General features: G+C 47.5%; 1 protein-coding gene across 1 annotated transcript; it reads left to right on the forward strand.

Moving 5' to 3' along the window:
* Positions 1-2: 2 nt before the first annotated feature.
* Positions 3-2,092, forward strand: LOC309890797 (uncharacterized protein; the record flags this gene model as incomplete). Its single annotated transcript, XM_082785200.1, is given in 3 exon segments — positions 3-25; positions 1,437-2,016; positions 2,018-2,092. Coding segments are annotated over 3 exon segments (678 nt in total).
* Between the last annotated feature and the right edge of the window lie 13,771 nt (positions 2,093-15,863).

Below are 15,863 nucleotides of genomic sequence, written 5' to 3' on the forward strand. Positions count from 1 at the left end.
CCATGGAGAATTTCTCACCTACGATGTATTCGGGAGTGTTTATTGTGTTCCTAATTCAGGTGAAATACTGAGAAAACACAGCACACATGTGATCGTAAGACTTTGTGGTATTATCCCCTTAGAATTTGCAGACCTGAGCTTACATTAGAACTTGTCAACTTAAGCTCAGCTGAGATAAAAATTCCTAAGTTTCATAAAGTAGATTTTGGGGGGTGAGTTGGGGTTATCTTTGAAGTGTAGATAATGCATACAACTCACAGCGGTCTTGCTTACCATTTAATGGAGACATTCTGACAAGACTAGTCCTCAGTACTACTACAAATAGTATTTTTTTGTCTGCTGACTTGTGCGTTTTAATTGCAGATGCCTGGAGCTATGCCTTCAGTCAATCGAGAAGTCATCACGGAGTCTTTCACAGCCAGCCAGCTGAACAGTTTGTCAGAGGAAATGAGGTAAAATGAGCACAGTCTGATTAAGACAAGACTTTATGGAAGTTCGTTACAGTTTTATCTGTCTACTAATAGTATTTAATGGAAGGATTTAAATTAGTACAATTCCATACTGTGTGTCCAGTGTCACGAACAGAACTAATGAACAGCACTGAGCATATCACTCTGATGCAGGTTGGTGCCTCAAGGAGAACTTGTGTTCCTTTATAGAATGTTTTTCCATTTTTCTCCACTGTCTGGAGAAACACTGGCTGTTCCCCGCTCGCCCCTATGCCTTTTTTCTCAGAGCAGCAGGTGGAAGGAGACAGATGCGTTTGCTTTTTTAGTGCAATGGCTTCAGAAGCAAGAGGGGAAAAAGCACTTTCTCTGGGAGCTGAAGAAGGTGTCCTAATCACAGGAGAGGTTTCTAAATGGCATATCTTTGCGAGCGTTCCTGTAGTCCGGAGGTTTTTGTTTGTTTGTTCGACGTTGGAAGGTTTTACTCTTAATATTCACGTCCTTCAGCAGAAGTGAGAAATGTGATTTTATTTTGTGCAGTGTTGCGGAACCTCCGAAATCTCCTGGGAATGATGAATACCTCGCCCAGTACCAATGTGATGACGGTGGAGACAAGGAGAAAGCAAGAAGATCAAAAGAACGTGACCTCATTTCAAAAGAAACCGTTTTGTCCGGCAAAGAGTCTTGTGAGCCTGGTGAGAAATTGCGGCAAACTTCCTCTCTCAAGTCTGACACTGAATGTAGCTCTAACAATCTTTCTTCCTTAGCTATTGCAGATAGACGCCAAGATACAAAGGACAAGACTAAAACCACTGAGAAAGAGCATTACCGAAGCAAGAGGGAACATGCTCCTAGTGAAGAGAAGGAGAGTCAAAAAGCAGGTCCTTCCAGCAAGAGGAGGTGTTCTCAGAGCGTGGAATTTGTTGAGCAAAAGAGTCACAAGCAGGAGTACTGGGAGGGAAGCAGGTACAGATCTTTCCCTCGTGAAAGAAACAGCCCTGAGAATGGCAGAAGAGCAGTCAAATATTCAAAGTACAGATCTGGCAGCGGAGGAAGATCAGAACAAGGTAGCAATAGGTACTACCGATCCAAAGGGGAAAGAAGTTGGAGCAGAGAAAGATACTATCGAGACGAAGCACGGAGATGGGAAAGATGTGGCTATTACAAGGATTACTATTCACCTCATGCGACAGGAGACAGTAGAGAGAGAAAGTTCTCTCACGGCGATTCAGCCTTTGACAGATCGACTGCAACTTACTACAGCAGGTCACATAAGCATTATCATTACAAAAGCAGATGGCCTCACGGTTCCCTCTTGAGAGAGGAAGATGTACGTCGCTTTAGCACACCCCGAGCAGACTTGCATCGTTACTCGGTACCTCAGCAACATTCCGGAAGACATTCTCGTGAAAGACATGCGCTTCCACCTGTGTCAGCTCATTTGGAGAACTGTCGCCAGAAAAATGAAACAGAAGGAAACAGAAAAAGAAAATATACCCGTGCAGAAGGTAGTGAAAGTGAAATAGAAAGGAAAGACAGAAAGATAGAAAAGGAGCTTGTAGGTGGTGAAAAAAATGCAAAAATATCACAAGTTCTGGAAGAAAAAGAAGTCTAAGGATAAAGATGGAGAGAAGGATTCCAAGTAAGCAAGGATTCCAGCATACTCCTCATTTTTTATCCTAATTCTTTTCTGGGTGCTTCTCATGTCTTTTTTTTTTTTTTTTTTTTTTTTTTTCTGGTAGTTTCTAAGTTCTTTAGATAGCACCAGCTGGCTGGGGATCATGTTGTTAGGTTGATCAGTGAAGACAGGAAAGCTCTTGCTGAATTGTGTCAGAGCACTAGCTTTGGACCACATAGTTCGAATCACATCCGTACACCATTCCAGATTAGGTTAAAAGATTTTTTCTGCTTGCACATATTCCAGTGCTAGCCGTTGTTAATGATCTGTGTACAAACCAGGACCTATGGTCCTTCAATCTGACGGCTTAAGTTTGCTGCATCTAAAGTAAGTTGCGTGTGCACAAAGCACCACAAAATAGCTGACATGCTGCAAATCATCACCTGTGGTAAAATAAATCCGGTTTCATATAGGCAACAAGTGCCACATCTTTTTTTCCCTTTTTAACTTGCATGTTTCTTTCAGACTTCATGATTTGTGTTTCTGTGCGCTCCGCTTTGACAATGCCAATCGCAAGCGTAAGAAAAAGAAGAAAAAGGAGAAGAAAAAGAAGAAAAAGGAGAAACACCAGGAAAGCAAAAGGCTCCTTGGAACACTTGGATCCTCGTTTCCAGAAGGTAACGCGGGAGAAGAAGGAAGAATCCCATCCTCCAGATGGCTCTTCATGTCAGTAATGCAGAAGTGAGAGCAGTAAACAACCTTACAAGGAAGGGAAGACTTCCAGTGCAGGCGAAAGCAAGAAATACTGCTCCATCGCATCCAACGACTATACTAAAGGTAAGCGGCCGCAGCGTGTGTGAGGAATTCCTTTTATATTAATCTCGAGATTATTTCAAACAGTCTTGAAGTGCTTGATGACTTAACAGTCTGCAGATTTATTATCAAATCAAAAAAAAAACCCACTTGGTAGACTATTTTTTTCCCAGTTTTGAATGACCACTAGGAAAGAAGGCCTGAAATAAAGAGGTTAAAGGCAAATGGTTTTCATTTGGTTTGATGATGAAGTGGCAAACAAGAGGAAGAGTTGCAAGCTCCCTTCTTAAATTCAGTCCAGCCAAGTAGGAAAAGTAAATGTGGACAGCTGTATCTTGGCAAAGAAGATAGTAGGGAGCAAGGAGGTTTAGCAGTCAAGATGGAAGGTGATGCCATGAGGCTTAGAGGCTAGTAATGTTCTAATGAACATGGCCAAGTCTTGCGCTGGGCAGCCTGCTTGGGTCCAAAGCCTGCAGTCCTCCCCAAGATGTCGGCGAGGGGCTGGTGAGCCGTTGGGACGGAACCCCCGTTGCCCGGGTTCCCCAAGCAACCGCCCCACTCTCCAGCCACCATGGCAGGTCCAGCAGCCGGCTCCCGCTCCTCCCGGGGCTGCGGCCCTGCTGGCGAGCCCAGCGCCCCAGAGCTCAGCCCAGCGGCCTTTTTCCCACAGAGGGTTTCCCCAGACGGCTTCCGCGGCTTGCGCAGACGCAAAACTCCCCCTTCGTCGTCCCAGCCGTGCCGCCAACGGTGGCTGCCTGGCTGCTGCCCTCCCTCCCCGGAGCGACGGCGCTGCCCTTGCAGCCCCCGCAGGTACCCACCCTCCCCTCCGCGCTGCCCCAGGCCACCGTCTGGCACGTGGTGCCGGGGGTCCAGGGGCAGGTGCTGCAGCTCCCCGCCGGGGTGCAGCTGCCACCTGGGGGGCACCTCCCAGCCCAGGGGCACCACCTGCAGCTTGGGCAGCTCCCCGCCGGGGGGCAGCTCCCTGCTGTGGGGCAGCTCCCCGCCGTGGGGCACCAGCTGCAGCTGGTGCAGCTCCCCGCTGTGGGGCAAAACCTGCAGCTGGTGCAGCTCCCCGCTGTGGAGCAAAACCTGCAGCTGGTGCAGCTCCCAACCATGGGGCACCAGCTGCAGCTGGTGCAGCTCCCCGCCGGGGAGCAGCTCCCCCACACCGCTCCTCCCTGTGCCCCCGTCCATCAGTGGGGACAGCCCATGGTGACGGGGACACTGGTACCCCACCATGCGCTGGGGCTGGGGCCCAGGGCCGTGCTCCATGGGGAGCTCCTGCACCCCGCAGGCACCTGCCTGTTGCAGGCCCCCGCCCAGCGCAACCCCCCGCCACCCCTCGTCCCGGGGCCTCCGCTGCGGGGGCAGGCGCTCCCCACGCCCCGCACCCTGAGCAGCAGCCGGGGGCAGCTGCCGGAGCCCTGCTTGCACGCCGTGGGGCTCAGCGAGGACCAGGGGCCCCCGCTGCCCGGCCCCACTGCCCCCAAGCCTGCCCAGGCTCCAAGGACCGCCAGCACCCAGACGGTGACGCCTGACGGTGAGTTTGGGGCTGGCCCAGCCGGCCGCTGGGCGCCCCACACCCAGGGGCCATGGGAAAGCTGACATCGCCCGTCTTGGGGGATTTTCTTGCTTCGTCCTCAGCGGCGACAGCCCCGCAGGTGCCTGAGGAGCCCCCGCAGCTGCCCGAGCTGGGCCCTGATGCCTTTGCCGAGGCCTTTCCAGAGCTGGCAGGGGACAGCCAGCAGCTGCAGCACATGCAGGAAGAGCTCCTGGCCGACCTGGACATCCCCATCCCCGGCATGGAGGAGCTGCTCAGCTGGCTCGATGCCGTGGAGCCCCAGGACGCCTTCCCCGATTTGCCCAGCAGTCCTGCCCTCAGCCGCTTCCTCTCGCAGCTGCCCGACCTCTGCGAGGACATCGAGGAGCCGAGCACGCAGGGACTGGAAGCCACAGGAGCCCTTGGTGAGGTCCCCTCAACCCCTGGGCTGTGCCCCGAGAAGCTTGAGGGTGGGCTGTCGCTGCAGTCCCCCGTCGTGCCAGCAGTGAGCCCCCCGCTCAGCCCTGCAGCCAGTCCCCTGCCCAGTGCACTTAGGAGCCCCCTACCCAGTCCACCCCTGAGTCCCCCCAGGAGCCTCCCTGACACCCAGCTCCTCAGTGCCCTTAGTAGACCCCTGCCCCAACCCCCCCAGCGTTCCCTCAAGACCCGCCCCAACCCCAAGGTCCCCAGTGCCCTTAGTAGACCCCAGCCCAAATCCCCCCCGAGTTCCCCCAAGAAACGCCCCAACCCCAAGGGCCGCAGTGCTCTTAGTAGACCCCAGCCCAAATCCCCCCCGAGTTCCCCCAAGAAACGCCCCAACCCCAAGGGCCGCACTGACCATAGGAGACCCCTGCCCAAACGCTCCCTGGGTCCCCTCAAGATCCCCCCGCCTGCCCCTGCGTCCACCGGCACCAAGCGAGGGGCCAAGCGCCCTGCGCCCAGCAGCACCCCCGGGACAGCGCAGAGCTGCCAGCACAGGAGGCCGACGACAGAGAACCCCCCCGGCAAGGAGAGGAAGACGCTGCTGGGCCAGGCTGGCCAAGGCCGCAAGAGACCGTGCCAGGGGAAGACGGCTGGCAGCAGCACGGTGGCTGGCAGCAGCAGGGAAGCAGGCAGCAGCGGGCAGCAGCTGGCGATCAACAGCACCACGGCACCCAGCAAGAGAGCGCGAAGCCCGGGGGCTGCAGGGGGGCAAGGAGCAGCGGCGCCACCTCCCCGCAGAGCGCGGCTGCTGCCGGAGACTCCGAGTGGGGAGCCCCGTGCCGTGCGGCCCCAGGACAGGCTCTGTCCCCAGGCCAGCGGGGCCAGGACGCTGCAGCGCCAGCAGCCGGGGACAAAGACCCCCAGCGAGACTTTGCAGCCGCTGGGGGCCAGGGCCAAGGCGCTGGGGCCAGCGTGCCAGCTGGCCTGTGTGCAGCCGCAGCCCACCTCCAGCAGCCCCAGCAGCATGCCCAGCGCCCCGCCGACAGTGCCAGGCTCCAGCTACCCGTGACCGACCTCGGGCTTCTCCTCGACGGCCCCCGCAGCACCCAGGCAGGCACAGAGACCTCTGCAGGCACCTGCTCCAGCTTCAGCCACGCTCCTCAGCCCTTGCCCCTCTCGCTTGCCCTCTCCCCTCTCTCGTGCTGGAGCTAGGGGATGGGCTTGCCACTCTCAGGGATGGCAACAGCGCCAATGGCAAATGCGCGCGCGCCTCACCCAGGAAGGTGGCAATGGCAAGCTGGGGAGATGCTGGCAGCAGCTGGGCTGGGAAAGCTTGGCCATGGCAACTGCTGCTTGGGACACCAAAGGGCTGAGAGACAAGACTTGCTTCTTCTTTCGGGGCATTGCTCTTCTTTCCTGCCTTCTGGATTAAATTCCTCTCCTTAGGTGGTCACTCAGCAAGGCCTCTGCCTGCAGAGCACTTCTTCTTGCACTGGCATGCCAAGGGGATAAGAACTGGGAGGTCTTTGGGATAGCAAATGATCAGTGGGATGGGAAGTGATGATGGGGATAGCAATTCATTGGAATGGGACAAATGGGTTTTATTTGTATTAAATTTACATTTTTTAATTTTCATTTAATTTATTGGTTTTCTTATTTATTTAATTAAATCCACTTTATTGACTGTGTTGTACAGTATGGCATTGTTTTATTATTATAAAATTATAAGTATTTAATAGTATTAAATATTTTTATATATTAATATCTTATAAACTGTAAGTATCATTATTTATTATTTTGTTGGTTTTTATTCCTTTTCTACCCTATTAAACTCTCTTTATCACAACGCACTGGTTTGGACTTTATTTTTCCTTCCGAGTCATTCTGGATTCACTCCGGATGGGGGGACACTAGCGAACGCCTGTGTGCTTCAGATCCAAGGTCACCTTTGCCCTCATTCAAGATACATCTTTGCATCTGTTGTTGTGAAACAAAATTAACAACAGGAACAATAAAGTTACCTACTTGCTAGCAGCAGCTCTACATTTGCTGGGGTCTGCTCTGTGCATTTTGAAGACCATTCCATGCTCTTCAGCCCCTTCAGGAGGAAATGTATGGTTCTAGGAAAATGCGTCTTGACCTGATGCAAAGCTGTGACGCAGCCTGCAGCTGCTGCAAGCCCTGGCATTTTACCTGCAGCCCCTCCAACAACTCTGATGTTCCCTGCATCGACTTCAACCACTGCGGCAGGACCTGAGGCCCCTCAAAGCCTTGTCACACACCCTGCAGCCCCTCGAGCCCCTGGCATGGTCCCTGCAGCCCCTCCAGCCCCTGGCATGTTCCCTGCAGCCCCTCCAAGCCTGGCACAGGCCCTACAGCTGGCTCCGGGGACGACCCCGTTGCTGTCTCAGGCACCAATACACACAAGGGGAAGGAATGCATGCAGAAGTCATCTCGTTTCGGAAGGGCAGAAAGTCCTCCCAAGAAGGGGAAGGAGCAAGAGGAAGGCGAGGCAGCCTACCCCAAGGTAGGGCCATCCCAGGGCACAGGAGGCTGTTGGAAAGGAGATTAGATAGAAAAGCAGCAGGAAGCAGGTGATCCCCATCCCTGGGCAAGCTGCGAGCCATGGGACAAGATTGCAGCTGTCCTCCAGGCGAGCACATTGTCAGCTGGCTGCTGCGCTGCTGGGATAGCAGCTGCGGGAGCCTGGCAGCAGAGGGCAGGGAAGCCAAGCAGCTGGGATCCTTCTCTGGGGAAGGGGGCACTGAGAAAGCGCTTGCAAACAGGGCACAAGCCCTCAGCCTCTGGAGGCGTGAAGGAAAGGGATCCCTTCTGGGAAGATGCTGTGGGCTTGCTGAGGCTCGAAGAACAGACGGTGCTGGCTGCTACCAGCGTGCTGCAGCAGCGGCAAGACAGAGCCGTGGTGGTTTTCCTCAGCTGGGCAGCTGAGCTCCAGCACAAGCGCTCTCTCCCTGCCCCTCCTCCAACGCCAAGGGGAGAAAAGAGGCTGGCAAGGGCTCAAGGGCTGCCAGAAGGACAGGGAGATCACTCCACAAGGAGCGTCACGGGCAAAGCAGGCTCAGCACAGCCTGTTTCAGTCCAGCCCGGGGCCTGCTCCTGCGGGGGCTCTCCACAGGCCGTGGCCTCCTCCAGGCCACAGCCACCTGCTCCACCGGGGGCTCCTCCACCCGCAGGGGGGCTGCAGCGTGGAGATCTGCTCCACGGGGGACCCATGGGCTGCAGGGGGACAGCCTGCTCCACCAGGGGCCTCTCCCTGCACAGGCCGCAGGGGAACTGCTGCTGTGAGCCTGGAGCACCTCCTGCCTCCTGCTGCACGGACCTTGGGGGCTGCACAGAGCTTTCTCACTCCTCCCTGAGCCAGACGCTGCTGGGCAGCAGCTTTTGTTCCCTTTCTTAGATGCAACATCTTCTTAAATTCAGTCCAGCCAAGTAGGAAAAGTAAATGTGGACAGCTGTATCTTGGCAAAGAAGATAGTAGGGAGCAAGGAGGTTCAGCAGTCAAGATGGAAGGTGATGCCATGAGGCTTACAGGCTAGTAATGTTCCAGTGAAACCCAGCCTTCCTAAAGAAACCTGCCTGACTACTTGATGTGAGTAACAGACTCTGTTCAGCTCTTTCCTAACATAGAAACGGTGCTGACTGCTTCTTCAGAGTAACAGAAGTTCGTGATACTACTGAAATAGTTGTGGTTCAGATGTAGATCTGATTTCTCCTAAGCACACTGAATTCACAACTGTTGATCCTCCAGAGGAGGCTTTGCAATTGAACACCTGGAGAATAGGTAAATTTCCTGCTGTTGTTCTCCTCTCCTCTTGTTTTGTTTTGTTTTGTTTTGTTCCTAGTAGCATAGGGTTAAGACTCTGAAGAAACAGGCTGCTTTTTTTCATTTCCAGCACTGGCTGTTCCTCCTGAGCCCCGCCTTCTATTTTTGCAATCATAGGATATGTGAATGTAAATTCGTGGAGAGAGGTAGAAAACTCTTTCAACTGGTGTTTTTTCGGCTATGTGGGGAGAACAAATAGAGTGGCTTTGAATATTCTGGCTCTTATTCAGAGCAGCATGTGGAGGGAGACAGATGCGTTTGCTTTTTTAGTGCAATGGCTTCAGAAGCAAGAGGGGAAAAAGCACTTTCTCTGGGAGCTGAAGAAGGTGTCCTAATCACCGGAGAGGTTTCTAAATGGCATATCTTTGCGAGGGTTCCTGTAGTCCGGAGGTTTTTGTTTGTTTGTTTGACGTTGGAAGATTTTACTCTTAATATTCACGTCCTTCAGCAGAAGTGAGAAATGTGATTTTATTTTGTGCAGTGTCGTGGACCCTCCGAAATCTCCTGGGAACGATGAATACCTCGCCCAGTACCAATGTGATGACGGTGGAGACAAGGAGAAAGCAAGAAGATCAAAAGAACGTGACCTCATTTCAAAAGAAACCGTTTTGTACGGCAAAGTCTTGTGAGCCTGGTGAGAAATTGCGGCATACTTCCTCTCTCGAGTCTGACACTGAATGTAGCTCTAAAAACCTTTCCTCCTCAGCTGTTACAGAGAGATGCCAAGATACAAAGGACAAGACTAAAACCACTGAGAAAGAGCATTACCAAAGCAAGAGGGAACATGCTCCTAGTGAAGAGAGGGAGAGTCAAAAAGCAGGTCCTTCCAGCAAGAGAAGGATAAAGTTGAATACAAAGAATACAAACTTGAGCTCCTGATTGGCTTCATGCTGAACTCTGTGCTGTTCTTGTCCTAATCTTGGTCTCTCCATAGATAATATGGTTTAAATCCAAATAGAATCGTGCGATGAGGAAGATCTCACTGCAACAAATTCAACATCTAAAATCAAAGTTGACATTTTCCGTGATTTTCTTCCTGAGCAGAAGTGTGCAGTACTCCTTTTATATTAACGTAGAGATTATTTCAAACAGTCTTGAAGTGCTTGATGACTTAACAGTCTGCAGATTTATTATCAAATCAAAAAAACCCCGACTTGGTAGACTATTTTTTTCCCAGTTTTGAATGACCACTAGGAAGAAGGTTATTCCGGCATCAAGAAAGTCATGTGGAATGTAACAAAATTTACTGAACCAGTAAGTAAAACTTATATTTTTCTATTTGTTCCATTGTTTCAACTCTTCTGACCCTTCTGGACGGCATAGATAACAGAGGGGAGATCGTGGTAATCGGAGCTACTAACAGACTGGATTCTATAGATCCTGCTTTACGAAGACCAGGACGCTTTGGCAGACACTTCCTCTTCAACTTGCCAAATAAAGAGGTGAGAACTTAAATTCAACGTTAGTGCTACCATGGCAAAGTCCAACTTTATAGGAAAAAAAAAAATTGACAACTTGAACAAAAGAGTGATACGTGGAGACACTGCGTTGTTCCATGGAGGGCAAATCTGGTACTGGATATATATGGTCAGGATGATACCACCAAGTAGTTAGTTCTATAATCAAACCTTTCATTCCCAAAGTTGTACCTGTTTGCTTAATTATTTAGTCCACTTGGGTGTTTTCATCATGAAGTTGTGTTTTTGGTCTCAGTCCTTCGCTTATGAATGAATAGGGGACGTGTTTGCATTTGATTGTGCCCCTGCTCAGTGGTAGTAGTTTGAGTCATAATTCTTTTCTTCTTTATAGTAATTGTAGCAATTGGAAGCATTGTGCCAGAAGTGCTTTCTGTGAATTTACTGACTGGAAAGCAAATGTGATGAAGTAATGAGACTGTCCCAATGAAAGCTTGCTAAGTTGTAGAGAAGTTTTTTGGACAGCAAAGAAATGTTTCTGGATAAATTTTTCATTACAGTATTTTCCTCTGGGTCCTTAGGTCTCGTAGTTTGGAAACTTGTTATTGAAGCTATAAATGCCTTTTCTTTCACTGTAGGTTCCTAGAAAAAGTTCAGTATAACAAATAAGAAATATTCAATTTCCTGGTTGACAATGCAGAGTGTATATTAAATAACTGTAAAATACTTGAAAGTTGAGCAAGTAAGAAAAGTGTATTAGTAGATGAGGGGTTTTGAGGGAGGACTGTTTTGTTTTTTGTTGTTTGTTTGTTTGCCTTTTGGTTTGTTTGTTTCATGTTGGTATTTTTAAGGAAAACTTGGGACAAGCTAAAATGCAATGATTTTGCTTCCAGGCTAGAAAAGAAATTGTCAAGATTCATACTCGTGACTGGACCCCTCAGCCACCGGACATGTTGCTTGATGAACTAGCTGAGAAATGCATTGGTAAGACTGAAACAGAAACGGATTCTTGCTTGTGACCAAGTTGTAAAGAACCTTAGCTTGTACCAGGCAGTACCCATGCTCTTGTGCCTTGCTGCACAACTAGTCAACGAGGCAGCTGGCACGCCTTCATAGCAATCTGTGTGAGATCCTTTCATCTATTTACTCTTTGTTATCGTTCCTCTTGTTGTCTGAGAACATTAAATGGTTCTGGGGCATCTTCCTCAAGAGTATAGTTTTTGATGAGGAGTCTGCTTCAGCTGCATAAGCGCAGGATATCAGGCAGTGAGCAACATGAAACTTCCCTGCAGAGCGGTAGCACTTTGAATTCCCTGTTAAGCTGTTTGGTTTTGGCATTACAAATTCTTTAAATGTTGCATGTTGTAAACCTGGGCCTTGACCAATGTAACGTTTGATTTTTGTTTGTTAGGATACTGTGGTGCAGATATCAAATCTTTATGTACTGAAGCTGCGCTGTGCTCTCTACGCCGATGCTATCCTCAGATTTATGCAAGTAGGGAGAAGTTGCTACTAGACGTTAATTCTATTAAAATAAAAGCAAAGGACTTTTTCATGGCTATGAAGAAGGTTGTTCCAGCTTCAAACCGGATCAAGGCTTCACCCGTACAAGCACTATCACCCATTTTCAAGCCACTTTTTCAAAGATCAGTAGAGAATATTTTACAAGTTGTGCAGAAGATCTTCCCGCATGCACAGCTTGCACTAAAGGAGGACCGACAGCAAGGTATAACCACAGCATCCACTTCTTTATAATTCTGCTAAAGCAAAAACTTGTGGTTTGTGCAATCAACTTATAGCTTTCAGACATAATGGTGGTAGAATTTTATTATTTGCATGTGCATGTCTTTTTTTTGGGCAAGTCTGGAATACAACACATAGGTTTTATTGTGGATTCGAAACTGAAATGCCAAATGGAAGCTCTGAATGACTCAAAACACAGTAAAGGACGATGCGTTCTCTACTGAAGCATCCTGCTTCTGACGGCAGCTAAGATAATTAGCATTTGTAGAGGTTGACTTGAGGTTTGAAGTATAAGGCACCTATTTTTCTTTAAAAAATCAAAACTCAGATCTTTGGAGGGGAAGCATTTCTAGGTCAATGTTTCTAATTCCTTTCTGAAGAATGTCAGGACCAGGATACAAGTATAACTGGTCTAAGCTAAATATTGTTTTAGCTAGCATCATTTTTAACCAGTCTCCTAATTTAAATGTTTGTGGATCGTACTATACACGTGAGATCAATTAGCATTGATACTTACTAGATGAATGGAATTCTGTGGCCATCACATCCTTTATCCCCGTGCTTTCATTGTGGGAACCTCCTCCAGAAAGGAATGGTCTTGTTTGGTTTTTGTTTTTTTTTTAGCTATTTAGCAACTGCAGAAATTGTTCGTAATCTCCTTTATTCTAAGGGGGAGAAAAAAATCACCAAGAGTAGCATACCTTATACATACACATCAGTGGGACTTAGTAGAGCTTTGTAGGGCCTTGTGCCATCTCCTTAGATCTGTGGTGGGCTGAACTCTAGGAAATAGCTTTCAGTGTGTGCTCTCAAATGAAGAAAGGGTTTTGGCACTGATTTAGAAGCTGTATTAATGGAAGAGAAAGAGACCAAGGCTATTCAGGAAAGTTAACAAACCTCTTTTGCCTTTCAGAGCATTTCAATCCTATTTTACAAGATGATATGTTTGACAGTGATGACGATGCATCCTTGGTTTCTGGAGATGAATTAAAAGATGGAATGCCTAACGGACCAGAGAAAAAATGCCTCTGTTTCAGCAGGTAAAGAAAGATAGATCCATGTTACGTTTAAATTCTCAGGTCTGCTGAGTCTTTGTAAACAGTTCCAGCTGTTAAAAGTGCGAGGGGTGGTAGATGAAGGGGCAACATCAAGTTTGTGTGTTGAAGGGGTGCTTGGTATTCACAAGAAGAAAGGGTGGAGGGACTAAAGTTGTAATGAAGTTGCTCTGAATGACCAAATTGAAAAGCCCAGGCTTCTCTTCGTAAGCCAAAGTGATCCGTAGACTACCAGAACACGTTGACTTAATCCATGGCATTCTTTGAAAGACTCAAGACCACATAAATGTGCAGTCTGTCGTTTTAGCTAAAAATACCCCAACTTTATGGGTTTGTGTTGCCACCTTTTGCCCTTCTGTTTTCCAGGATTGTTAAACCAGTAGTGAATTATGTAGCAGAAAGAAAACTGAGAAAGGGCTTGTTAAAACACCTTGAGAAAAAATTGAATGGTGTCTTTATTTGTTAAGCCACCAAGTTGTGTTAATCTTGTGATATTGTAGTATGGAAGTCATGCAAGCCCACAGTTGGAAAGTTAGATCATGTTGTCACAGCTGGATCAGTTATTTTTCTCAGTTTCTATTGCTGTGCTGTCCAGAAGATTTTCTGTCCTGTAGAGCAAGGCTAAGTCTCTAGCATCTTTGATTTAAGCCAGCAGAGGTACAGCCTGATTGTAGTGGGGAAACAAATGCTCCTCACCAATTTATTTTTAAATAAAAATAAATTTAAAATAAAGTAAATAATAAATATATAATAAATAATAAATTTATAATAAAGTAAAGCAAGATTGCAGGGATATTAATTTGCAGTCTTGGTTTAGTAAAGAATAGGAAACACAAGGGAAGAAGGTGAAACAATTGGAATGAGTGAATAACTTAACTGGAAATCTTACATGTATTTAATGTACCGCTGCCATTTGGATTATTTGGGGAGGGAAAAGAAAGTCTATAGGAAAATTACTTGGAACATCTGTGTGTCTATTCAGCACCTCATTTATAAGCTTGTTTTCTTAACTCTTGTTCTAGGAGTGCTTTCTGCGAACCAACATCATGCCAGCCCCGTCTGCTAATAGTAGGAAAAGAAGGGTACGGCCAGGTTTCTTACGTGGCACCCGTGGTGTTGCACGCTTTGGAGAAGTTTCCCGTTCACACCCTGGACCTTTCTGTTCTGCTTACAAACGTTGCATCGCCAGAAGAAATCTGCGGACAGGTACCTTTTTTTCTTTTTCTTCTCATCGGATTCACTGACTGTATGTAAAGGATCAATCGAGTTGCAAATAAGGTGAGCAAAATTAATTGGTAATGGAGGTGGCCTTGTTTTAATGTGCTGGGATGTTTGCTTCTGTCTGAAAATTCCCTTTTCTTTTAGACAGCACCACGAACAATCTGGATGTTGTACATGTCCACATTTTCCATACCCAATTTTACAGTGAGGCTGTTGCTAGCAGCTCAGGAAGCTGGGCGGTGTTGCTAATGAACATCTCTTTGTGGAAAGAAATGCTGCTCATGTCACTGGGATCCAGAAAGTAGTTCTCATTGCCTCCTAGGACTGTGTGCTCCCAGTAGATGGCTCTGTATCAGACTGCATGTTGGCTACTTTTTGTAGCCTTCTTCTAAATTATATTAGTAAGGCAACCAAGGTTTGGGGCTTCTGTTTATTTTGTTTTCGCACAGACATACACAACTTGTGCTGTTGCAGTATGTGCAATAAAAGCATTAACATTCAGAAAACACTTCATTTGCACAGTGATGTGGTTTTAACTAGAAAAAATGAACAGATTTGGTGTTTTTACTTTTAGGCAGGAAATCCATTGTCTTGTTTGGCATCACTACCTTAAAATATTTTTACCTTTAGTGGAAACGTTTGAGAGCCATACAAGTAAGGACAGACATGTTACATGACTGAATACTGATGTGTCCCTTAAGCGGGACATTTCCTTTCTTTGTTATGCGATGATTGTGGTTGTGGCCATATAGCTACGGTGTCTAGCCACTGCCTGAATATATCCTTCCCATCTTCTGACTAGAGTTCTCGGAATACTGATAATCTGAAAGGGTGCACAGAGAAATTCCTTATGTGAAAGGATGCTTGCCACTGTTCACGTAGTTTCATTTCATGGGGCAGTCAGATGGCTATGTAGCTATGTATTAAGAGGTTCTTGTACGTGTTTTAGTTTTCTTACCCAAGCTTTCCTTTTCACTAGCTGATCCGAAATGCTCAGAAGACAGCACCAAGCACAATTTATGTCCCAGATATCCATTTATGGTGGGACAACACTGGACCTGCCTTGAAACTTACTTTTCTAACTCTACTACGTAACATTCCAGCATTTTTGCCAGTTTTGCTGCTTGCTCCGTCTGATGTACGTCACTCAGATCTCCCAGAAGAGGTATTTGTCAATACTTTCCTTACTATTTCTTCAGTGTCTTGTAATTTATGAATGCTTTCAGCATCAAAATGCTGTGCTTTCTTAAATGCATGCTGTTATTACTCAGGCACCCTAACAAATCACTTAAAATTTGCTTAGAGAAAAAGAATACTGTGAAAGCATCTGCTTCAGGTTTTTTCTGAGTCAAGCAAGTGACTTTCACTCCTTTCTCATGCATGCAAATAATAAATTAATACAATAATTCTGATGGCTACAAAGTGGTTCAGTCAAGAATATGCAGTGCTTGAAATGACAAGAGGATGTTTTTATTGAAGAGATTTCTTCTGACAGTCTGCCATTCCATGCTATGTTGGGTAAACTGCTAATAATGCAATTTAGTAGAGAATTGAAACACTTTGATTAAAAAATAAATAAATAAATCATTTTCTTTCTTCATATAGGCCAAAGCTTTCCAAGCTGGAAAGCTGAGTTCCAATTTCTGCTATAGTAACTTTGGAATCGAATTCTAGTTGTAATCCTAAATAAACTGTAGTAAAAGTAGGTGCAGAACTTCATTGACTTCTGAGAGTTTACATTAAGG

Source organism: Aythya marila (assembly GCF_965140915.1).
Source record: "Aythya marila genome assembly, contig: HAP1_HAP1_SCAFFOLD_360, whole genome shotgun sequence".
NCBI classification, from domain to species: domain Eukaryota; kingdom Metazoa; phylum Chordata; class Aves; order Anseriformes; family Anatidae; genus Aythya; species Aythya marila.